At 55.1% G+C, this 24,355-nt stretch overlaps 1 protein-coding gene across 13 annotated transcripts in view; it reads left to right on the top strand.

The window, feature by feature from the left end:
* KCNAB2 (potassium voltage-gated channel subfamily A regulatory beta subunit 2) overlaps window positions 1–24,355 on the top strand; it is a 114,529-nt gene that overhangs the window by 40,141 nt on the left and 50,033 nt on the right. For 6 of the 13 annotated variants that reach the window (XM_054442013.2, XM_054441994.2, XM_054442021.2 and 3 more), the window contains 2 exons: window positions 13,138–13,266; window positions 14,452–14,493. In XM_054442013.2, coding sequence (XP_054297988.1) covers window positions 13,190–13,266; window positions 14,452–14,493 — 119 coding nt within the window. In that variant the 5' untranslated portion in view covers window positions 13,138–13,189. Of the gene's footprint in view, window positions 1–7,450; window positions 7,570–10,734; window positions 10,861–13,137; window positions 13,267–14,451; window positions 14,494–24,355 lie in introns of those variants that run through there. The other 7 variants (XM_063660017.1, XM_054442004.2, XM_054442030.2 and 4 more) reach the window with 4 other exon arrangements.

The following is a 24,355-nucleotide window of genomic DNA, read 5'->3' as shown; positions in this document are numbered from 1 at the left end:
GTTCATTGCAGCATTGATTAGATGTGAATGTGAACTGTTCTTGCAAAAGTCTAGACCTGTAATATTTGTAATCAGGGAACAGGCATTGAACGTTGCTTTGAAGAGATTGAAATTTCTAGCCTGTGATCTTCTTGAAAATTGTTAATGAGGCATTGATGTGATGTACCATCAAATGCTCCATTTGGCAGTCATGACCTTGGGCACCGTGGTTAGGTCCCAGTGCTTCTGCTGTTGCCTGAACCATGTGACATCTGTCGCTGTGCCACTGGTCCCCTCGGCTCAGGCCTCAGGAGATTGGAGGAGAGACTGAGGTTTCTCTGTGACAAACACAGGGAATCCTGACCGGGATCTCCAATCTCTAGTAAGATTTGCGCAGTTCTTCCCCTTGCATTTCTTTGGCTGCATCTGAGCCAAAGTCTGGATGGAGCTGTCGGGGAACTGGGTTATGTTGACCTCCCGACCCCTGCCCACCCTCTGGGGCGTCCTTCTGACAAATGGGCCTTTCTTCCAGATCCCCATCATGACCCCCCAGGCCGACGACTCCCTAGGGTCTTGACCCCTAGTGCACTCAGAGCCAGCACCTGCCTTCATTGCAGCATTGACCCTCTGCCATCAGATCCCACTCAGGGAAGGAATGGGCTCCTGTGTGGGTGCCTGGCTTCTGGGTGAGAGGGGAAGTGTGTGTTGTGTAAGTGCCCCTCTGTGTCATGCGGTTTTGAGCAGTTATACCTCTTCCTGTCTCCACTGGAAGCACAGTCACTGCCGTGGCTCCTCTAGACTCTGGCCCGCAGAACAAGCAGACCATGGTTTTGTGTTTTACAGTAGTCACGGCAGATACTTCGGGGGATTGGCAGGGGGGACCTCTGGGGTTCCAGAAGCAACATGCAAAATAACATCAGTTCAACAAGCGGGTGCTGGAGTCCTCGCCCTGAGGCCTTCCGGAAGACACCCAGGACGTCACACCCAGCCCGGAACAGCCCCCCTCTCTCCATCCCTTTCGCGATGTTCACTAGGCATTACCACATGCTGGTGGCCGCTCTGGGTGCAGGGGCACATCCGTGAAGGAAAGAGATGAAGTTCCCTGCCAGGAGGAGCTGACCTCCCAGCAGTCTTACAGGATATGGGTACAGAGGTGAATCTGGGGGACAGTCCATTGTTGGTGTTGCTCCACTGACCTCCAGGATGGGCTCCAGGGACCCCGCCTCCTGGTGGCCACTGTCCCCATCGTATTAGAGTTGGCCTTTTGAAAGCTGTGAGTCCAAGTTGCCTGGCAAATAGATAAGGAATACAAGGTGATCATTCTTAAGACCTCGGGGATCTGCAAACCAGCCTTCTGGAACCTTTGAGCTTCCAGGATAATTCGGAATTTGGATGCAGCCACAGAAAGCCTAAGCACCACAAATCCCACCTTGACACCCTGAGGCATGGGTTCACACTTGGGTGTGGCTGGTCACATCTATAGAAGATGAGCCTTCACTTTGGGAGGCCCAGGCAGGTGGATCACAAGGTCAGGAGATCAAGACCATCCTGGCCAACATGATGAAACCCTGTCTCTACTAAAAAATACAAAAAAATTAGTCGGGCATGGCAGCGTGTGCCTGTAGTCCCAGCTACTCAGAAGGCTGAGGCAGGAGACTCGCTTGAACCCAGGAGGCAGAGGCTACAGTGAGCCAAGATTGCGCCATTGCACTCCAGCCCGGGCGACTGAAGAAACTCCATCTCAAAAAAAAAAAAAAAGATGAGCCTTTTCTGGGAAAGTGGAAAAGACAGAGAAGCCTCCTGACAGCCAAGGAGACCAGCAGCCAGAAGAGCAGGTGTTGTGACAAGGCCGAGGACCCTCAAACACCGATTTTGCTGGTAAGACCGCTGCCCAGGACACACTGTACAAGAGCAGCTTCACCTGCCTTAATGCAGATGGCACAGATGTCCAGGAAGCAGCTGTGGTCAGTGACTCCCCAGGAGTCACGCCCAGACCTGGGGCCAGAGCCTTCCCTGCACCTGTGCCTGATGTGACACCAGGGCGGGGCACAGGCTAGTCCCAGCTCCTGCAGCCCCCGCTGCACACCCCTACCTGTTAGCACACTGAGTCCTCCCTCGTTATTATCCCATTTTACAGATGGAAAAACTGACAGAGGGAAGGCTGAGAGAATTGCCCAAGGTCATAGACCAGCACATGGCAGAGCCAGCGCCAACTCCAAAGCCCAGATCCAAACCACTGACTGGGCCTAACCTCCTTCCCAGGAACCCAGACTGATTGCCTCAAGTCACCCAAAGAGGATGGAATAGTGTCATCAACCAGCTCCCAAAGAAGATTGGAGCATGTGCAGTCGGCACTGGCAAGATTTCAGCTTAGAGAGAGATCCTCTCCAGCCTCAAAGTACCGACTTTGGATCAAGACTTCTCACTAAAGGAAGGTTCCAGCCAGCTCAAATTTTTTGTACTCGAGAATCTACAATAAAGAGACAGATAATGTCTTTTGCAGAAACTGGAAGTAGGTTTCCAGGTACCCACTGGACTTATAATTCAATGTTTATAAGTATGACCCTGGAGATTAAATCAAAGCAGAACTTGCTCCCTGGAGTCCTGGGGTTAAGCGCTAAGGCGAATTCTGTATAATGATGCTGCTGGTGGCTACAGTGAACATTTATTTATCATGCACTCATGGGGCAGCTGGTTCCACGTCACAGAGAAGCTGGGGTTGCCTGGTCCAGGTGGGGTGGCTCTTGCATATGTAGCAGGGTGGACTGGGGCGTGCATGTCCCATGATGATGGCAGAGGTTCAGGGGCAAGTCTCCTGTGACTGAGACATCTGCTCACCTTCCGGTGGCCAAAGCAAGTCACATGGTTGCACAGGAGCGCAAGGCCAGGAATTCACCCCTCCAACTTGTGTGTGTGTGTATGTGCATATGTACGTGTGTCTGTGCATATGTGTGTATATGTGTTATGTATGTGTGTATGTGTGTGTATGTCTATGTGTGTATGTGTGTAGGTATGTTTGTATGTGTATGTATCTGTGTATGTGTGTAGGTATGTGTGTGTGTGTAGGTATGTGTATATGTATGTACGTGTATGGCGTGTGTGTATGTGTGTTTGTGTGTATGTGTGTATGTGTGTGTGTAGGTGTGTGTATGTTTATGTGTGTATATGTGTGTATGTGTATGTGTGTGTAGATATGTGCGTGTATGTGTGTATGTATGTGTAGGTGTGTAAGTGTGTGTGTTTATGTGTGTATATGTGTGTATGTGTAAGTATGTGTGTGTAGGTATGTGTGTGTATGTATGTGTAGGTGTGTGTATGTATGTGAGTAGGTATGTTTGTATGTGTGTGTAGGGGTGTGTGTGTGTGTGTTGGGAGAGGCAGCAAAGTCACACAGCAAAGGACATGGATGCTGGGAGAAGTGAGGCATTGGGGGTCAGTAACTCCACCTCCCATGCGCTTATGCCCTCCCTATGCAAATCAGGTGCCAGCTCCATCAACCAGAATATGTGGGTAACCATAACAGGTTGTCCCCACACCAGGTCAAATCAGAAAGTGTCTTCTATTATTTTGTGTCTCTGTCCTTGACTCCTGGGCTCAGTCCTGACCTTCCCTTGTGGTTTCTTGGCTTAAGCTATTCATTTATTTCCTTCTCTCACCTGGGTGCACTGACGTCTTCCCATCTCATGCAAGCAGCTCAGGTGGCTCCGACAGGGTACAGATTCCCTTTGACGCTGAGGTTGAAGGAATCAGAGACAGTGTCCTCAAAGCTCCTACTCAGACCCCCCAGGGCACATTTGTGCCCAATATAATAGTCACTTACCATTAACTCCAACAGAGAAATTGTGGTCCCAGGCCCCCCATTCTACAGATGAGAAAACTGAGGCTCCAAGAGAGGCCCTCGCCTTGGTTGGCTGTGCCCCCGGGAGTTTTGCTCCATTTTTCCATTTAGTCTGGGGCTGCTCTTCCTTGTGTGTCCTTGCCTAGAATTATGTATGGGTCCACCTTTTCCAAAAAATTGCCAGCCCTGGCCGGGTGCAGTGGTTCACGCCTGTAATCCCAACCCTTTGGGAGACTGAGGCGGGAGGATGGCTTGAGCCCAGGAGTTTGAGACCAGCCTGGGCTGCAGAGTAAGGCCTCATCTCTATTAAAAAAAAAAAATTAGCCAGGTTCAGTGGCACACATCTCTGATCCCAGCTAATTGGGAGGCTGAGGTGGAAGGATTCCTTGAGCCCCATAGGTCAGGGCTGCAGTGAGTCGTGATCATGCCACTGCACTCCAGCCTGGGGAACAAAGCAAGACCCTGTCTCAAAAAAAGAAAGAGAGAGGGGCATGGGGCAGCGTGGGGAGGAAACTGCCAGCCCTAAATCTCATGACCCAGGCTTGCCCCAGGAGCCAGAGTCCCATAAAGGGGCGCTGTGGGCCTTCCATCTGTCCCTGAAAGAGTCTCACCAGCAGTGCCTTCCTGGGGCTGTAGCTTTGATAACAGTTCAAGACCCCCAGGATCCCTTTCTGTGTTTAAACAAACTCGGCTTCCTGTCCTCTCACCAACTCTGCTTTCAGAGCTCAAGCTGGCAACATATTTGGCCTTTCTAGAAAAACTGCAGTTGAGAAAACACCTCCGCTGGGGGGTCACGGGGAACCGAATATTCACGCAGCCTTCAAGAACCTTCCCCGTGATTCCTGGTGAATCATGAAAAAAAGAAAGGGCTGTGGCTGGGTGCGGTGGCTCACGCCTGTAATCCCAGCACTTTGGGAGGCCAAGGTGGGCGGATCACGAGGTCAATAGATTGAGACCATCCTGGCCAACATGGTGAAACCGTGTCTACTAAAAATACAAGAATTAGCTGGGCATGGTGGCACGCACCTGTAGTCCCAGCTATTTGGGAGGCTGAGGCAAGAGAATCGCTTGAACCTGGGAGGCAGAGATTGCAGTGAGCTGAGATCGTGCCACTGCAGTCCAGCCTGGCAACGGAGCGAGACTCTGTCAAAAAAAAAAAAGAGAGAGAGAGAAAGCAAGAAAGCAAGCAAGCAAGAAAGAAAAGGAAGGAAGAGGAAGGAAGGAAGGAAGGGAGGGAGGGAGGGAGGAAGGAAGGAAGGAAGGAAGGAAGGAAGGAAGGAAGGAAGGAAGGAAGGAAGGAAGGAAAGAAAAAGAAAAGAAAGAGCTGTGCCCTGGCAGACACCACCTTAACCAAATGGCCAGACCTGGTCTTGCCCTCGATAGGCAAACTCGCTTGTTCGCCCCTGCCTGGACGCATGAAAAGGAAAAGACCTCCCCAAAAAGGTTCAGCTAAATTGAATCCCAAAGCTACAATCAGACAAATCCAAACCGAGGGACTGTCGGCAGGACAGATGACCTAAACGTTTCAAAAAAGGTAAATGTCATAAAAAAACAAAAATGAAAAATATGAGGGATTGCTTCTAGATTGAGAGAGATGAGAGAGAAATAACCAATGTCATTTGTGAGCCTTGAATGGATCCCAGATCTTTGTAAAGCTGTAGGAGTTATTTTTGGAATAATTGGGAACACCTCATAGGGGATCAGGCGATATTGAACTAAGTATCTTAGGTACAATGCTGGTGCTGTGGTTAAGACAAAATTCTCAGATGTGTGCTGAGGTATTGAGGGGTGGAGCTCAGGGGATTGCTACGCACCTTCAAACAGTTCAGAGAAAAGTGTGTGTGTGCATGTGTCTGCATGTGGGTGTGTGCGCATGTGTGTATGTGGGTGTGCATATGCGTGTATGTGTGTATGTGCCTTGTGTGTGTGCGTGTGTGCATATGTGTGTGTGCATTGCATGTGTGCGTGTGTGTGCATGTGGGTGTATGTGTGCATATGTGTGCGTGTGTGTGTGCATTGCATATGTGCCTGTACGTGTGCATGTGTGCATGTGTGTGCATGTGGGTGTGTGTATGTGTGCATGTGTGTGTGTGCATTGCATGTGTGCCTGTATGTGTGCATGTGTGCGTGTGTGTGCATGTGGGTGTGTGTATGTGTGCATGTGTGTGTGTGTGCATTGCATGTGTGCCTGTATGTGTGCATGTGTGCATGTCTGTGCATGTGGGTGTGTGTGCGTGTGTGTGTGCCTGTGCATATGTAGGTGTGTGCTTGTGCATGTATGCATGTGCGTGTGTGTACATATGTGTGTGGAGAGAGGAAAAGGGGAGGAGAGGAGCGGGAATGCATGCAAGTGAGACAAGAGGAAAACAATTGGTGTATGATTGGGATGAAGAGTATATGGGTATTTATTGCTATTCTAATTATTTCCACTTTTATGAGGTTTGAAAGTTTTCAAAGTAGTGAGTTGGTAGGAAGAAAGAAAATGCCCATAGAGGGAGCCTACCGACCTTCCTGGATCCCCTGTCCTTGTCAGCCAACCACGTAAAGGGAAAGAGCTAGGATTTAATGACCAGGCTCCAAGCATTTTCACTTCTTGCTTCTCTTTGCTCCGTGAGCAGTTGGGCAGGCTTTTCTAAATGCTCCATGCTTCGGTTTCTCCAAATCTAAATCCGGAAGATTTGCTCCAGGTCACACGCAGACCAAGTGGAAGTGGAGCTGATGGGAGGGACCTAGCCCGTGGGCTCCCTGCTTGGACCCTGGGCCCTGCACCCCGTCAGCTGCTAGGCTCCCCTCTTGGGTCTGGTGTGTTGGCAAACGGTTTCTGAAGCCTGTTCTCCCAAGTCCTGGAGGTGTCAGGGATCCCGGGACCACCCAGCTTAGCTGTGCCTGCCTCCCTCTGCGCTGAAGGAGCCACTGCGCCAGCCTGGAACTCACGGCATCCCCCTTAGGATGTCGGCTCCATAGGGATTGGCTCCTTGGCAGATGCAGTCGCTCCTGATTGGACAGTGGTGTCTGCAGCTTGACAAGGTGGACTCTGGGCCAGTCGGCTCTGCCTGTGTGTCTTGCATCCTGAAATGCAAAGCAGGGTCTGTGGGGAAATCTCACCAACCCCTCCTCCCCTGGGAGGTGGCACAGGTGGTGGACTGGGCTGCTGGGACCCTGGGGAGGAATGAAACAGTGGCTGTGTTGATGGCAGTTCCTTGTAAAGTGGTCATCAAGTGGTGTACAGTTCCCGCCTGTGGCTGCAGGCTGGAGAGCTGGCTGCTGGCACAGATACAGCCTGACCTCGGGTCAACACTTCTCAGAGTCCAGAGGGGTGGGGAGTGGGACAGGTGGCCTCCAAGGGACACCTCCCTGAGTGGCCAGCGGTGCCGCTTGTCCCTGCACCTGTAGCTGCCCTGAGCACCCCCACTGGACACAGCGGGCATTGCACCCTCCGGAGAAAGCTGCCCTTGTTCCACATGCGAGCCCCGTTCCCAGCGCCATGGGCTGTGTGCTACCTGCAGTAACGCAGACTGCGAGCCCCGGCTGCCTCTCCAGTGCTCTCTCTCCTCCGGCCTTCGGCAGGCTGGGTCACAGAGGCATCCATCCACTCATTCATTCACTCAACAAAAATATCTGTTCCATGTCTACTAGGTGCCAGGCACAGCTGGGAACCAGCAGACAAAACTCCCTGCTTTCCCGGAGCCGGCATCTTGGTGGGCAGACAGCATAAGCGAGACGAGTAGGTGGAGGAGAAGGCGTGTGAGCAGGTGACAGGCGCTGGGGAGAAACAGCCCAGGGGAGGGACCAGGGAGTGTGGGGGAGACGGAGACTGCAATGTAAGGGAGGTGTCCGGGGAAGACCTCCATGAGAAGGTGACCTTGGCATAAAGAGGCAAACGTGGGAAGGGGCTCAGGTAGACTGTGGTGGTCAGAAGTTGAATTCAGGCTGGAGGAGGAGGAGTGCATGAAGCCCTGAGGTGGGAGTGAGTCTGTCTGCTGGGTTCACAGACCCCCAGGGAGCCAGTGTGGCAGGGGCCAGTGTGTGAGGGGCTCGGCGGGGGATGTGGCTAGAAAGGTTGTGGACCCACTGTTGAGATTGGACTTTGGCTGTGAATGGAATGGAAGCCATTGGAAGGTTTGGAGCGAAGCAATGACGTAATCTGACTTATGTTCTGGGAGGATCACCCTGGCCATGTAGAGTCTGCCGGCGGGGGTGGAGGTGGGCACAGGGAACGCTGTGAGGAGCAGCATGAGAGCCGGTGGCGGCCTGGGCAGGAGAGGAGACAGGGAGAGGCACGGGGCCCCTGGCCCAGGGATGGATTGGATGTGGGAGGTGGGACGTGGGAGGAAGGGAGGAGTCAGGGTGACTCCCAGGAGTGGGACTGACACCTGGGAGGGTGGGGAGCTCTTTACTCAGCGGGGGCCACCGTGGGAAGAACTGGGCTGGGGGTGAGGGCAGTCGGGAGCTCAGTGTCTGACCCAGGAATCCGAGGCACATGTTCCCCACCCTCATAGCTGAGCCACACAGGCAGGAAATAAACAGCTCTGGGGTTCAGGGGAGTGGTAGAGGGAGTGGGGTCTGCAGCATAGGGACGGGGTTCAGAGCAACGAGATGGGCGGAAATCTGAGGGTCTTTGTGGGGATGGAAAAGAATAGATTCAAGGCCCAAGCAAGGGCAGCCACTGGAGGACAGAGATGAGCAGGAAGAAGCCCAGGAGACTGAAAAGGAGTGGCCGGAGGGATGAGAGGGGAGCGTGGAGTCCTGGGAGCTGGGGAAGCCGCAGGCAGCACCTCTGTCGCCCCGATACGATGGGCACCGTGGGACCTAGCAACGAAGAGGTCACCACAACCTTGGCTAGTGCAGTTTCCATGGAGTGGTGAGGGCAGAGGCTGATTGGAGTTGGTTTATGAGCCGGAAGAAGAAGAGGAATCGCAGATAAGTGAAGGAAAACTTTTTGAGGAATTTTCTTGTGAATGGAAGGCAAGAAACAGTGGAGAAGAAAGTGGGTCTAAGAAACTGCTTTTTTAGGCCGAGTGAGGTGGCTCACGTCTGTAATCCCAGCATTTAGGGAGGCCAAGGCGGGCAGATCACTTGAGGCCGGGAGTTCGAGACCAGCCTGGCCAACATGGTGAAACTCCGTCTCTACTAAAAATACAGAAGTTAGCCAGGCGTGGTGGTGCATGTCTGTAATCCCAGCTATTTGGGAGGCTGAGGCATGAGAATCGCTTGAACCCAGGAGGCGGAGGTTGCAGTGAGCCAAGATTGCGCCACTGCACTCCAGCCTGGGTAACAGAGTGAGACTCTGTCTCAAAAAGAAAAAGAAAAAAGAAACTGTGCTTTTTGTTTTCTTTGGAGATGAGAGAAATAATAACTCATTGGGTGCAGCTGGCAGTGCGTCCTGAAGAAGGAGGAATGGGCTTGAGATGCCCTTGAGTGGGTGTGGGGCTGAGGACGGCCACGTGGCCGTGGGCACTGTGGGGCCGGTTCACTGTGTAGCCACAGGAGGGAAGGCAGGTGGCTTTGAGCACAGATTGTGTCCCTGTGTGGGGAAGGTGGCTTTTAATTGCCTGTGTTTTCTCAGGGGTCTGGGAAGCAGCAGTGGCAGCTGAGGGTGGGGTGGGAAGGGAGGAGCGGTGAGGTGTCCCCTGAGCCTGGGAGAGAGGATGGCGTAGAGCAGGTACCCACAGACTCTTTCTATAAAGGACCAGATAGTAAATAATTTAGGCTTTGCCAGCCAGCCAGTCTCTGTTGCAGCTCATCAGCCCTGCCCTTGGAGCCCAGAAGCAGCCTGAGAGGATTCGTAAACAAACAGGCATGGAGGTGTTCCAGTAAAACTTTATTTACAAAAATAGGCAGCAGGCTGGCTCTGTCCTGCTTAGACTCCTGGCCCTCAACCTCGCCTCCAGGCCAGGGGTCTTCAAAGCATGGTCCCTGGTCCTGCAGCATCAGCGTTACCTGGAACTTGTGGGAAATGCAGATTCTTGGACCCCACCCCATGTTCATGGAACCAGTGACTCAGTCCCTGCACTGTTTCCAACCCAAGCTGAGATTGTGATTCCGGAATTCTGGAAGTTAGCTCAGCACCTAGACCCAAGAGAGAGTGAAGTGTGGGGTGGGCTACACGCCCTGTTAGAGGCACAGGCATCCCAGCCCCCAGCCCCTTCTGCAAGGCTGTGTGAGGACATCCTGCCTCCTGTGGGCCATGTTTGCTTATGCAGCATCCATGGGAGGGCTCCCTGGGGACGGGCTGTGGTGACGACTCTGCTGTCAGCAGAACCCTCCACTCTGCAGCCCTGGTTTCTTGTCCACGTCCCTCAGCTACTCAGGGCAGCCTGGGGGCAGGAACTCCATTGCTTGTAGGGGCAGCCTCCCACAGCAGCAGGGCTCAGCCAGTGTTCCGTGCAAGAAGAAATGCACTGTCCTCTGATCGAAAGCACAGCATCTTTAGGAGTTTAACGACAGTTTTTTAACGACTTTAGTGAGATGATTTGATATCCTGCCTCTGAGTCATCTAAGAGCAAAATGTGTGAGCTGCTACTGGGCTCAAAGAGAGGCTGCCCTTGGGGCCGCTCCAGCCCCCCAGTGCTGCAGGGATTCAGTCACCCCAAAGCCAGCTAACCAGCCTTGGCCTCCCAAAGTTCTGGGATTACAGGTGTGATCCACCGTGCCTGGCCTGAATGAGGCTCTTTTTTTTTTTTTTTTTTTTTTTTGAGGCAGGGTCTCGCTCTGTCACCCAGGCTGGAGTGCAGTGGCGCAAACTCGGCTCACTGCAAGCTCCGTGTCCCGGGTTCACACCATTCTCCTGCTTCACCCTCCCAAGTAGCTGGGACTACAGGCGCCCGCCATCATGCCCAGCTAATTTTTTTTGTATTTTTTAGTAGAGACGGGGTTTCACTGTGTTAGCCAGGATGGTCTCGATCTCCTGACCTCATGATCCGCCCACCTCAGCCTCCCAAAGTTCTGGGATTACAGGCGTGATCCACCATGCTGGCCCAAATGAGAGTCTTTCAGAATAAAACTCCGGGGGATCGTCACCAAGCCCCACCACTTCCTCTGAGGTTAGCATAGCGCTGGATCTTCTCTGCATCTTCTGTCCTTGTTTTTGGTTTTCGTTTTGGTTTACTTGAAACAGGATCTTGCTCCATCACCCAGGCTGGAGTGCAGTGGCACGATCATGGCTCACTGCAGCCTCGATCTCCCAGGCTCAAGCAATCCTCCCACCTCAGCCTCCCGAGTAGCTGGGATTACAGACATACACCACCACGCCCAGCTAATTTTTTTATTTTTTAATTTTTTTGTAGAGACTGGGTCTCTACAAAACAAATGTCTCTATGTTGCCCAGGCTGGTCTCAAACTCCTGTGCTCAAGCAATCCTCCTGCCTCGGCCTCCCGAAGTGCTGGTATTCCAGGCTGGTCCCATTTTACCAGCAGGTCTGCACATGTGCTCACATCACTCACTCAGAGGAGACCTCCGTTATTAGGGGGACCTAGAGCTGCACTGCCTTGACCCTAGGGACAGAGGTTGTTTGTGAATCCCCTCCCTTACTTTGATTTCTTCCGAGGAAGCTGGCTTCCTGGTGACGGGAGGTCACTGTTCTGGGGAAAAACAAAGCCAATCAGCCAATTGGCTAAGTGTCAGGTTTCCCATCAATTTCATGGGTTGCTGTGGACGGGCGGGGCTGTGTTTTGAGCCCAGACGATCCCTTTGCCCATGGGTGTGGGACCACATGATTTTGGATCAGGGTCATTTGTCCTTCCAGAAGCCAAGCCCTGTTCCAGGCATGGGGGTGCAGCAGCGAGCGAGACCCGCAGAACCACTGCCCTCCTGGAACACACCCCCCCGCCCCCAGAGAGGGAGCTGGGGCACCACAGACCGGTGTGCAGGCAGCAAGGGTGTGGTGTCGGCTGGAGAGCAGCAGGGACCCCTGAGCCCCATAGTCGGGGCTCATGGCACTGAGAAGCACTGCAGCAAGGGCGCAGCCAGTAGAAGGAGAGGAGCCGCAAGTGCAAGCATCCACAGGCAGTGTGAGCTCAGCCTGCTGGGAAGGCCAGGGGCCTGGGCTTAGGGCCAGGCGGCAGAGCGTAGGGGCCTGGGGGGCAGTGCCTGGGAGAGGGAGGAAAGAGCATGGGACCAGATTCACTTTGGAAATAGAAGCCCCCGACCAGCAGCCAGCCAGGTGGAGGAAGGCGTGCAGGTCTGAGAGGGTTCAGGAGGCGGTGGGGGGAGCCACTGGGAGGGGACCCAGGGGTTCAGGTGAAAGACAGCAGTGGCTCAGCCCAAGGGTGGCAGCCAGAGAGGTGGGTGGACGGCTGGATGTTGGCAGCTGTACTCATTATCAATGCTGCTGTAACAGCTCATCACAAACCCTGCAGCTTCAAACCGCCCAGAGTGGGATCTCCTGGTTCCCATGGGTCAGGCATTGGGGCAGGGCAGGGCTGGGTCTGCTGTTTTGGGACCCCTGAGCTGGCCAGCACCTGGTCGAGGTGCTGGCCAGGACTGGGCTCACCTTGGAAACCTCTGGTAGGGGAGGATCCACTTCCAGGCTCCCTTGGCCATTTGAAGGACTCTTTTCTTTGGGCTGTTGGGCTGAGGGCTCAGCTTCTCGCCAGCTGTCGGCCTGAGGCTGCCCTCAGTTCCTGCCCCAGGGGCCTCTCCAACACCACAGCTTGCTTCATCAGAGCCAGGAGGGACAGTCTCTAGCAAGACAGAAGTGACAGTCTTGCCATTACCTTTGCCATGTTCTGCTGGTTAGAAGCGACTTGCTAGGTCCAGCCCACACTCCAGGGCAGGGGCTGCCCAAGGGCAGGAATCCCAGGAGCTGGGGACATCAGTGGCATCTGAGAAGCTGCCTGACTTAGGAGCTCAATGGCAGCACCAGGAAGCTGCACTGGGCTGGAGTCAGGGCAAGGGACAGTGTCAGCGATGACCCTGGGGGACAGCAGTGCAGTCAGGAGCTCAGAAAGTATACAGATGCACCCTGGGCGGTCTCTTCTGCACCACGTGGGCAGCAGAAACTACACCTACGGTTTCAGAACAACAGTTCGGGTGGTGTGGAAGGACCTCCATGACATGTAGGGTGGGAGTGTGGAGTGATAGACTGTGGAAACCCTTCTCACGGTTGTCACCTGCTCTCCAGCCGCTCCTGAGCCCATGGACCTGCCTGCCTGCCATCTGTCTGTCTGTCTGTCTGTCTGTCTCTCTGCTGAGGGGCTCCCCGATGCCTTGAACCCAGACAGCCTCCTCAGCCTTTGTGATCCCAGAGTCTCCCGGCCAAACCTGGTTGATCTTTTTTAACCACCACCTCTTCCCCTCCCTTATTTTGTTTTTCTTCCAGAATTTTCCCACTGTAAAAAATCAAGCAGGTCTGGACAAGTGAGGCTGGCTCCATGTATCCAGAATCAACGACGGGCTCCCCGGCTCGGCTCTCCCTGCGGCAGACGGGCTCCCCCGGGATGATCTACAGGTGACCCCCTGCCCCCTCACCCAGGCCCCCTCCCAGGGTCAGTCCTGCTTCAAGGAGGGGTTCCCAAGGCCACTGTCCCCCCCTCTGGAGGAGGAAGGGCCCAAGCAGGGCCCAAAGGCTTCTGCCTTCCACGGGGTTTCGAGGTGCATGCTGGTGAACGTTTTCTCCAAGAAAGGAGCAGGGACTTTAAAAACCCAAGTGGGAAAGAAAAACCAAAACTTTTCCAGGGCGTTTGAGCCAGAGTAGACTCCTTTCTTGTCCCTGACGCTTCCGAAATATCTCGTTTGAGGTTAACAGAGAGGCCGGAAAGTGAGTGCACGGCCAACCCCGGCATCCTGTTCCTCCCGCTTTATACATCGCAGCCCCTGTGGCCCTGCCAGTTTCTTCTGAGCGAGGATCACGACCTTGCAGGCCTTTGGGGAACCACGTCTGCCGGTTTCCCAACACCGGAGGGAGTGGGGGTGGCCAAATGCTCCTGGGGTATCCTGACCCCCTCCTTGTGGAACTCACTTGCGCTTGCAGCCCTGGGTGTTTCTGTCTGCACCATAAACAGTGCTGAACAGCAGCACCGGCTGCAGAGGGCGTTCGATGAGAGCTGAGCCTCTGGGGACAGAGCATAGAAACCATGAAAGACGCAGGCACAGGCAGTACCCCAGCAGCCCATCAGTCTTGGGCAGCCAGACCTTTCCGGATAATCACTGGGGCCTGAGCCAGAGCCTGTGTCTGTGACAGCCACAGGGAAAGGCAGTGTCTGTCCTAAGAAGAGCCCAGCGAGCAGGTGCGGATTTGCCAGCACGCGGGCTCTCTGCACATCTGGGTTGGAGGGTTTTCAGCCATTGCCCACAAGCATATTGCAAAGCAAGTCCTGAAGCACGTTCAATCCAAACCAACCCTCACCCGGAGGTTCACCACGGAAAATAGGGCCTGGCATATGGAAGGAGCCCTTGGTGTCCAGGAAACTGGCTCCGGGTCTCTGCCCCGTGGCCACGGGGTGGCGCTGCTGCAGAGCATTTGGCACAGGCTGCACATCCTCAGAGACTGCCCTGAGCAGGCGGCTGGTGGGGGCCCAGGGGCATGGGACGTTGGTGGTGCTTTCTGACCTGCACCTGCTGGGGTTGATGCCAACTGTGGACTCTCTCTTCTCTCCCTTTCTCCTTTTTCTCTTTTCTCCATTGCTGTCCGAAGTACTCGGTATGGGAGTCCCAAAAGACAGCTCCAGTTTTACAGGTAATGAGTCTTCATTCTCCCTAAAACCCAGCGAGCCGAAGGCCAGGGAGTGGGTGGGACGACTGCACCCTTGCCGAGCAGGGTGTGCTGGTGTTTTCTCTGAAGCCAAAGCCCCCGAGACCCCCAGGCTCTGCTCATCACCCTCTGTGCCTACCCACAGGACGCTGTGCAATGTCCTGGTGGAAAATGTGAAGTCAGGTTCATTGTATGTGTTGGTCTGCCAGAAGTTTGCTTTGATTTGAGCAAATGGGCTTTTGATGACTGCCAAGCTCTCAGCCAAATCTACCGTTAAAGCTTCACTCATCAGGCGGTGAGGGAGACGTCTTCCTGTGGTCGCCGGCTTGCTCTGCTTCCGTTATCAGAGTACAGGACGTGGCGAGCCCATCCGTTCCCCCTTTGCCTGTGGGTTTGAGCTGATCTGGAACTCACAGAGCTCCTCAGGCTCATTGAAGGTTAATGCCTGCTTGGAGGTGTGCAGTACTGATATGACGTGGATCAGTGACATCTTTCTGATATGTTTTTCTGTTGGTGAATTAACAAACCAGGCACCTGGCGAGAGACTGTGCCCCAGCAGGACGTGGAATCAAGATGCCAGGCTTAGGGCCCTGCAGGGTGCTCTCGGGGAGACCTGTTCCTCCCTCTGGGCTGCCTCTCCCTCACCTGTAAGGCAGGGGATGCATGTTCTTGGTGCAGCCGCCAACCCTGGGAAGTAAAATGTCAGGGCTGCCTGGCGGCCCGCGGGCAGCAGCCTCCCCATGCCTTGGGACTGTTTGGGGAATTGGCACGGCTTCTGGCAGCAGGTCCCTGGTATGCATTGCTGCATCTTGGCGGTCAGGCCGGGAGGTCTCTCTATTTGGACCCGGACATCTGGTGAGTGCTTTGGGGATTGTTGCCAATGCGCTAGGCAGTGGGCGTGGAGATGGCAATGTATTTCCGTGTGGCTTTTCTCTCCCCGCGCCCCCACTCCCCCACCCCCGCATTGCCAGCCGTAGCACCTCTGATGGGGACCGTGGACCTAGATGCTCAGAGTGATCTGTGCCACACCTTCAGTGCCTCCTGGGAGGTCCTGCTCCTTACGGGGAGCTCTGAAGACATGGCCAAATCTTTGATCCTACTGAAAGTTTGGTAGATAAGATTTTGCTTAAGATAGTTAAATCTGAACTCCGGCTTGCAAATGCTTTCCCTGAATGAAATGTTTGTATTGTGATGTATGTACACGTGGTATAACATATCCTAACAAACATACGCCGCTCATCCCAGGGGATTTCATCAGTGAAACGAAACATGTACCTGAACTGCATCCTCAGAGAGCCTGGGGCAGCCTCAGTCCTCAGAAGGGAAGGGGTGAGGTCTGATGAGCAGGCAGGAAAATCCCAGGTACAGACCTGCCAGCTCAAAAGGCCTGCCCACAGGTACAGACCATCCAGCTCCAAGGGCCTGCCCACAGGTACAGACCAGCCAGCTCCAAGGGCCTGCCCACAGGTACAGACCAGCCAGCTCCAAGGGCCTGCCCACAGGTACAGACCAGCCAGCTCCAAGGGCCTGCCCCTAGGAGGGGCCAAGTAAATTGCCCAGTGACCAAGTGAGAGCCTTCCAGCCCACTCACGGCCCTCAAAACCCCACAGGCTCAACATATTGTCCACCCCCCAGGAACACTGTGCATGAGAACCTTCATTTCCAGGTGGCCTTCCCGGCCCCAAGGGAAGCTCTGAAGCTCACCGTCTAGACTCTCAGCCCCAATTCCGGTGCTCATGGGCTCTGGCCATCCTACCCCTTGGATCTCCAGGGGGTCACTTGGGTGTCTCTTGTGGGGGCTCTGGAGATGACCTCTAAGGGCTAGGGTCTTTGTTTGTTAACAGGCTGGGGGCCACTCCTAGTAGGGCACCCTCATCACACCAAGCATACGACTAAACATGGCTGTTGGATGGTTCTTTCAGTTACTTAGGCCTGGCCCTCTCACAGGGCAGAGGCGTTCAAGGCGTGTGCCCTGCCCCCATGCAGCTCCCAGCCAAGGAATCGACATACAACACTGTGCCAGTCAGCTGTCCACCAAATGCTGCATAACAAACAGCTCCAAAACTCAGTGCCACGCAGCAATCAGCATCTCTTCCTTGCTCCTGTGTCTGCGGGTTGACCAGGCAGCTCATCTAAGCTGGCTTGGCTGGGTTTGTCTCCAAGCTGCAAGTTGGATCCCCGTGTCCTCCATCTTCCCATGCTTAACTGGGGCCTATCCCAGGCATGTCCTTCCCATGGCAAAAGTACCAGAGGAAAAGCAGAAACATGCAGGGTCTCTTACGGCCTGTCGTTGGGGTCGGGGCGCTGTCACCTCTGCTCACGTGCTTTTGACCAAAGCAAGTCTCATGAACCAGCCCAAAGTCAAGGGGCTGGAAATATATTGCCCCCACCAGTGGGAGGAGCTATAAAGTCACATGGCAAAGGGCATGGGTACAGAGAGGGGTGAAGGATTGGGAGCAATACTTCCATGTACCTCAGGTCTCAAATAGCTCTGATGATCTCCAGAAGGCAAAGCACGTCATAGGAGAAGCCCAAAGAGCTTTTGGAGTCTGAGGAAGGAGGGGCCACAGCCAGCTGAGAGCCAGGAAGGCTTCATGGAGAAGGCAGCAGGGGCTTGGATCTGGGCCTTGAAGGCTGGGCAGGATTCAACGCAGAGGCTGGGAAGCATATTCCAGTAGATACAACAGCCTGAGCCGCAGCTCAGAGGGGTGCACAGAGAACGGGAAGTGACAGTTACCCAGCCTGGGCCATGAGGGACATGATGCAGAATAAAGAGAGGCTGGCTGTAGAGGTGGATGTTGGTGGGGGGCCTCGAATGCCTAGCAATGGGGCGCGGATGCACTCAGAGGGCACTGGGGAGCCATCTATGGTGTTTGAGCAGGGCAGGGGTCACAGATCTGCTCTAGGAAGGAAGCCTGGTAGCAGGGAGTAAGACAGGGAAGAGAGAGGCTAATGCAAAGAGACCAGACAGTGCCCAGGAAAGGTGCAGGACGGCTGAGCTCCAGAAACTGCACAGAGAGAGAATAAAGGGGTGCAGGGCCTGAAAAAGGACGTCAGAAGCCACGTCCACAGGGCTTGGCCACTGATGGGCAGGTGCTGAGACAGAAAGGGACAGAGAGGAGCAGTGGACCCAGGGAAGGAGAGGGCCTCATTCGGAGCATGTTAGGCTACAGCTACCACCCAGTAGTGAGGCGCAGGCCCCCCCTACCAGGGCGACATGTGAGGAACTGACAGAGTGGGCTTGGGCCTTTGGGGACAAACCATTTCAATTGCCAAGGCCTTCGCAGCTAGTCACCCGCAGCCAGACATCTCCAGACTCTACGTGCTCTCCCAGCTTCCCACTTCATTTACCTTCCACACTGCGACTGGGGCACTGATTTCCTATCCCCCACCTTCCCCCATGGCAGCTACCACTGTTTGCTCATTCATCATGGGGGGACGGTTCCGCCTCCATTCAAAATCCCACATTCACTGGCGCGCTTTCTCAGCTGGAAGATGATGTCACGCTGGGACTTTGCTGGCATCCTGTGACACGCAGTGACCCTGGGGGTCGTGACCCTGGGGGTCATGACCCTGGGGTTGGGGCTCAGCACTTAGCCTCATCCCAGAGCTCAGCCTTGTTTGGCGTAGTCTCAAAGCATTTCCCAAACCCCAGATCAGGACATGTGCTGTGGAAAAAGGCTCCTGTGTGCCTGCCTCGAGCGAGTGGCAGTGTGGAGTCCAAATAGCAGGTTCTGGGGCCTTCCTGCCATTTATAGGTACTGGCAGTATCAGATATGCGCATCTGGGGTGCGTCCTCAGAGGAGAGGAGGAGCATCCGCGTGTGCTGAGCAGAGGTCTCTCCAGACTCGCTTGGCTGTGGGTGGTGGCCCCATACCACGGGGCCCCCGGCTCCCCTGCTGCAGACACAGTTCAGAATTGAGTGGTATGCAGAAGCCACAGGCTCTGTGTCCCACACTCAGGTACCAAAGAGCAAGTCCTGCCCCTTTCGACCTGTGAGTCCAAGGGTTTGTGTTTCTGGCACGCGAGGATGGTGGAGGCAGCAAGGGTAGGCCTGAGGGACGGGCAGGACCCCCCCGCCACCTTGGGCTGCACCCCAACCCCGCGCACCAGGAGTCGGCCTTGCCAGGTTGCAGCACGGAACTGCACTTCCCAAGCTTTTAGGGGAAGAGGCACTCGTGAATAATTCAGCCTCTTTCGCTGAGATGAAAACGCCCTAATAGAACTAATGGACTCGCTGCCTCAAAACTCGACTCTGGTGGGACTCATCTCATTCACCAATTGCTTCTGACGTCCTGCAGTGACACTCCCTAATGAAAAAGCCGCTGTGCCAGATCTTTAGAGCGTCTGGTGATCCCTAATAAACTAGACTGTGTAGACTGTGGTCTACTAGACTGTAGACGCCCCCACGAAGGCAGGTGAGTCCTCCCTTCAGCCCCAGGACTGGATGCAGCCGCTACCTTCCTGAGGGAGATGCCGCTTGGGGGCACGCATCCGCGGGAATGAAAATAACAGAGGAGACGATATTTTGGGGTGGTTTTGTCTGATCTGGAATTAGACCCTCTGTGTTTTTGCAAAGCAGAAGACCTCAAAAAAGAGCCAGCCTGAGGTAAACTTGGAATGACTGTGATGGATGGGGTGGTGGGTGGCAGGTTTCAGCCGGGCAGCACCTCTCGCTTGAGTCTGCTCACAGCCCAGACCTGCCCAAGGCTGACTGTTTTCCCATCTGCCGGAGACACGGGCGTCTAGCTCGTACCTCGCTGTGTTCACCGTTGATTAAGATTCAGCGTTTTCCGCTTTTGCCCAGAGCGCTGTCAGGGAGGTTTGGTCTTGTCTGAAATGTCTGTGCAGGAAGCACGTGCCGAGGGAGCCAGGGGCTGCTTGTTTGGGCCTCAGTTTGCTGACTGTCCTTGAGCGAAAATCATTCTGTGTTTGCACTGAAGCGATGCCGTGCGTTGTAGAGCCGTACCCCGGAATGGTAACAGCTCCCCTTCCATTTCTGCTTTGGAGAACTTTGGCTGGGCTCTCTGCTCTCTGGACAGGTGTCACCATTCAGAAGACACGCTCAGGGTTCCTTCTCAATCTCAGGATGTATGCTTTGTTGGCTTTCAGTAAACAGAACAATTCAGAAATTCCAGGTAGAGGAGTCTGGGGGGAGGTAGTGATTCCTACTGACTTAATGAGGTTAACATCTTCCTTGCGTTTTTCCATGTCACGGTGTTAATTCACGTGAATTCCCCTGGGCCCCTGATCTACAGGAATAGATTTGCACAAGGCAGGCCCAGCCCAGGGAAGAACTTGTGGGTTCCACGTAATTAGCAATGGCTGTTGAGGAGGGGCTCGTTTTTCTTGGTACCAGGGTGGTGAGGGAATGTCAGGATTCAGAGACCCTCACTCTGGAAAGCGGCCGGGATCTGGGATATTTTGAATCAGAAGTCAGGGGTCACTGTGCTCTTGAGCACAAGAGAAGTGGGGACCCTGAGGCAGGATCCCGGCAGTGGGGCCGCTGTCTCCTCCCTGCAGTGTCTTACCAGGGGGCCCTTTGTCCAAGGACCTGAAGCTGCTAGAGTCTCCTTCAGCAAAAGCCCAGAATAGAGCCCCAGTGTGAGGGAGTCCAGAGGTGTCCTCTGTCCCCAGGAACCACTGGTAATGAGCAGAGCCCCTTTGCCTTCTGCCTGCACCCATCCTTCTTCCCCCGGGGCAGCCCTCCCAGAGTCATGACCCTTCAGGACCACAGGAGCCCCCACTGTGCAGTCCTGGCATGCGAGTCCCCCCCACACAAGAGAGGGCGACCTGCAAAGAGCCGCTGTGTCTGAGGTAGGAAGCCAGCGCCACCCCCACCAACAGCTGCCTGGCACTGTCGGGAAATGCCCAGGTATAGCCCTGGTTGGCCTTTTGGAGCCTGGGCCTTGGTTACTGTTCTACAAGTATCTGAGCCCCTCCTCTGTGCATGGGACACTCCTGTGGGCACTGGGCAGGGGGCAGTGGCAGCAGGCAGAAGGGTCCTTGCCCTCCTGGACCCAACCTTCAGGGGAGTCCAGCAGCCGTGGACTCCTCATGGCACCAGCCCTGCTCCTCACCCCTCCACCCCATGCCAAAGGCTGCCATTTCTGTGCCCACAAGTTCCCTGGCCCAAGCCCTGCCCTGGCACCATGGGGACAAGCTCATAGCAAGAGGCTCTGGGCTCCCTCCGTGCCGCAGGGCCCCTACCTGCAGGCCTGCTCCCAGGGCTGTGAGATGAGCTCTAAGGAAAGATTGCAAGCGGGCCCCCACAGAGAGGGACGCCTTCTAAATCCTGGCCACAAAACCCATTCTTTCCTGCCGTCTCTCCCCTCTCCCACCCACATCCCCAAACTCGGCCCTCCACCATCTTGTTGGGAAGGGGGAGATTATTCACATCTGTGTTCTCTTCCCTTAAGCATTTTCTAGGGAGATTTGGTGTCTGTGTGGCCCACTCCTCTCACTCAAACCTGTGGTCACAAGTTCCTTCCCGCCCTGCCTGCTGGCCCCTGTTGGTGGATTTTTCTCTCCACAGCATTTATCATAATTGGTGTCTTATCCCACGCCCCCCCAACAGACTCGCTCCCGGCTGTGTCACCAACTCCCACCCAGTTGTCCAAAGCCTCATCTCACGCAGCCCACAGCAGCCTGGTACCACAGGCCTCTGCCCAGCCCACCTCACAGATGTGGAGGCTGAGGCTGGGAGCGGTCAAGGTGCCTGCCTGGGTCACACCATGAGCAGGTGACAACCAGAGCTGCCCCTGTCCAGAAGCTGGGCACTCAGCCACCCTGTCCTCCCGCCCCGGGCCTTGGCTGTATTTCCAGAGCCAAACCAGACCCGGATTGCTTTTTGTGAGTAATGTCTTGAAAGCTAATGGCTATTGATCTCAGCCTGGTCGGGCCAGGCAGGGAACTTGCGCGTCTGAGGCTGGTCCTGCCTTTCAGAAAGAGCCCTGCGGCTGCAGCCTGCCCAGCTGGCCTTCTTTCTAAACACAGGCCTCAGGGAAGCGAGGGTTGGCCCCCATTTGCCCCACACCGGGCTGGCAGCCAGCCACATGGCCACCTCAGAAGCAGCTGCCTGCCGCGCACATGGAGGGAAGGGAGTGGCTGGCCAGTAGGCAGGAGGGGAAGCTGGTGCTGCTGTCTGTGGGTACCAAGGGCCTCATTTCCTAAGATGAACCTCTCCTGGAGTCCGGGCCTCTCTGCCCTCCAGAGTGATTCTCCTGGAAGGCAGAGGGCTTTCCATGTCAGGGTACCCACCTGCTTTAGCATCCAGAGGTCCAGCAGCCACCACCCCTCCCAGCATAGAAATGAGCAGTGGTGAATGCAACTCCTGGCATGGGAACCCCCCAGCAAGAGAGGGCGACCTGCAAAGAGCCACTGGGCCTGAGGCAGGAAGCCAGCCCCGCCCCCACCAACAGCTGCCTGGCACTGCCAGGAAATGCCCAGGTATAGCCCTGGTTGGCCTTTTGGAGCCTGGGCCTTGGTTGCTGTTCTACAAGTATCTGATCCCCTCCTCTGTACACAAGGGGCACTCCCATGGGCACTGAGCAGGCGGCAGTGGCAGGAGGCAGAAGGGTCCCTGCCCTCCTGGACCCAACCTTCAGGGGAGTGAATTCAGCACACAGGACAGCTAGAAAGGAATCTGCAAGGTGGATGATGGCGAGCGCCATGGAGACAGATCGCAGCAGGAAAGAGGCGCATGGTGTGGTTTGTGTGGGACAGATGGTAGGATGGGAAACGCAGGCACCACCCCCCCCGCCCCGGGAGCCATGCCCATCAGACAGAGGTGCAGGCTGTGAGTGACTAGCACGGCAGGCTCCCCAAGGACGACTGGTTGCTTGCCTTTAGGGAGGGGGCCATCCAGCCCTGACCAGGGTGATGGGGCCAAGGCGTGTGTGGACACTGCTACCCATGTCCCTGTAGGGGCTCCTCAGGGGCTCCTTGTCCACTGGTCTCTCTTTAGCTCTTCTCTGAGCCCACCTTCCCTACCTCAATTGCATGTTCATGCAACAGGCATTTGTAGGCTCTGCTCTGAGCTAGGCCTCATGCTGGGCACAACAGGGCAGACATGAATGAAGGTCCCTGCAAATAAGATACAGACGAATACTTGCAGAGAAACCCCCATGAAAGAGGCAGCTGTGGGGCTCTTGGAGGCGGCCCCGCTCTCTGGGTGCACATATAGGCAGAGCAGTAAAAGGTCAGCAGGCTGGTCACCCATTCTGGAAGGACCCCTGCACATGGGGCTCATCGCAAACTCCTGCCCCTTGTGGGTCCTTCCTTTGGCCCCTGGAGCTCACCCCAGGAAAGGCCCGGCCTGGGGCAACTCCAGGACATCACAACCCCCTTCAAGGACTGTGCTAAAGCCCCTGTAGCTGCCTCAGCTCCCAGGATAGCCCTCCCAGCTCCTTCCCAGGGATAATCGAACTTTTCCTCTCTTGGGGAAGAAGGTGGGGACGGTGCTGGTTCCCTTCCAACTCCCAGGCCAGCCAGGTTCCAGGATCCCACTGTGCAGCTGACCCAGCTGAAATCGTGACTTCCCCTCTACACCTTCTCTCGCTGGCGATGACGCAGGGCTGCATTGCAGGCCACCTGGGCGGTGGCTGAGGCTGCGGTCAGGTGGGGTGAGGATCACTGGACTGGGGACCTCCTTTGTGTTGAGCCTGCCTCCATGTCCTCATTGCCCTGTCACAGACTCTGCAAGGTGAGGACTCAGCCCCGAGGCTGCCCTCACTGGTCCACTCACTGTTGTGCACATGAATTAACACCAGTGGTTGCGTTCTGGACACACGCTTTCTCCCTTGGCCTTTTAATTGTCCACTATCTCTCAGGGCTCACTGCACATCAGTCTATGTTGAGACGCCTCATTCTTGACAGCAGCACAAATTCCTACTGTGCGGATGGACTGTCACTTAGGTAACCAGTTTCCCTACTGATGGACATTTACATTGCTTTTAGTTTCCAAGAATGTGCGTTCATCATTTCAGCTATTTTTCAATGATTCTTCACATAGAAACTTTGAAACTCCCCTATCCCGACTAAGCCTATTTCCCCAGGCCACTCTCCTCCGCAACCTGCTTAAATGCATTCTGCTCGGTTTTTCTTTTGCAAAAAGCATGAAGCCCAAAGATCTCTGCGGTGCAATGATGCTTTCAACAAGCAGGGAATGTGTTGTATAGATAGCGTTTCCCTTTACAAGGGTAGGAGCAAATAGGACCTTCCTGGGTTGGGGCCACCTGGCATGCAGGGGTGAGGTGCCTCCCTGGCATAATTACAGGAGAGTTTACTTCAGCAACAGGTGTGCCCTGCGCTGCTTTCCCAGGGACAGCTTTTGACCCAGTTTTACCCTGGGAACCACTTCAAGAGAGCACCGTGATATGGTACCACATTCACCACGGAACAGCAACGCTGGTCTTCAGCATTTGGGGGTCTCAGGCTCTGCATGCTCTCTGTGCTGCCGTTTTCATTTGGACACTTGGGGTGCAGCTGTCCTGCCTGGAATGCAGCTTTGCCTGTGCTTGTCTCACAGATGCAGGGGGCAGAAAAGGGCAGCTTAGCCAGAGTTCCTGGCAAGCACTGCTTTGCGGACTGAAAATCTCATGTCAAGAGGTGTTTGCATCCAGGGGCTAGGTCCCACTCCTAGACACCAAGACCTGGTGGCGGCACTAGTTAGAGGATGTTTCGCTGCAGCTGCCCCCTGCCCCAGGGCCATCCACCCAGCCTGGGGCACGTGGGGCATTGGCACACTGTCTAACTCATCACCGTCTGGACAGTGGCGGCTCCCAGGCCAGGCGGCACCATGCTGTCCATGACGTACAGCGAGAGTCTGCGGAGCGTGAGCAGCAGG

Source organism: Pongo pygmaeus, chromosome 1, assembly GCF_028885625.2.
Source record: "Pongo pygmaeus isolate AG05252 chromosome 1, NHGRI_mPonPyg2-v2.0_pri, whole genome shotgun sequence".
Lineage (NCBI taxonomy): Eukaryota > Metazoa > Chordata > Mammalia > Primates > Hominidae > Pongo > Pongo pygmaeus.
This window is presented reverse-complemented; position numbering and strand designations above follow the sequence as displayed.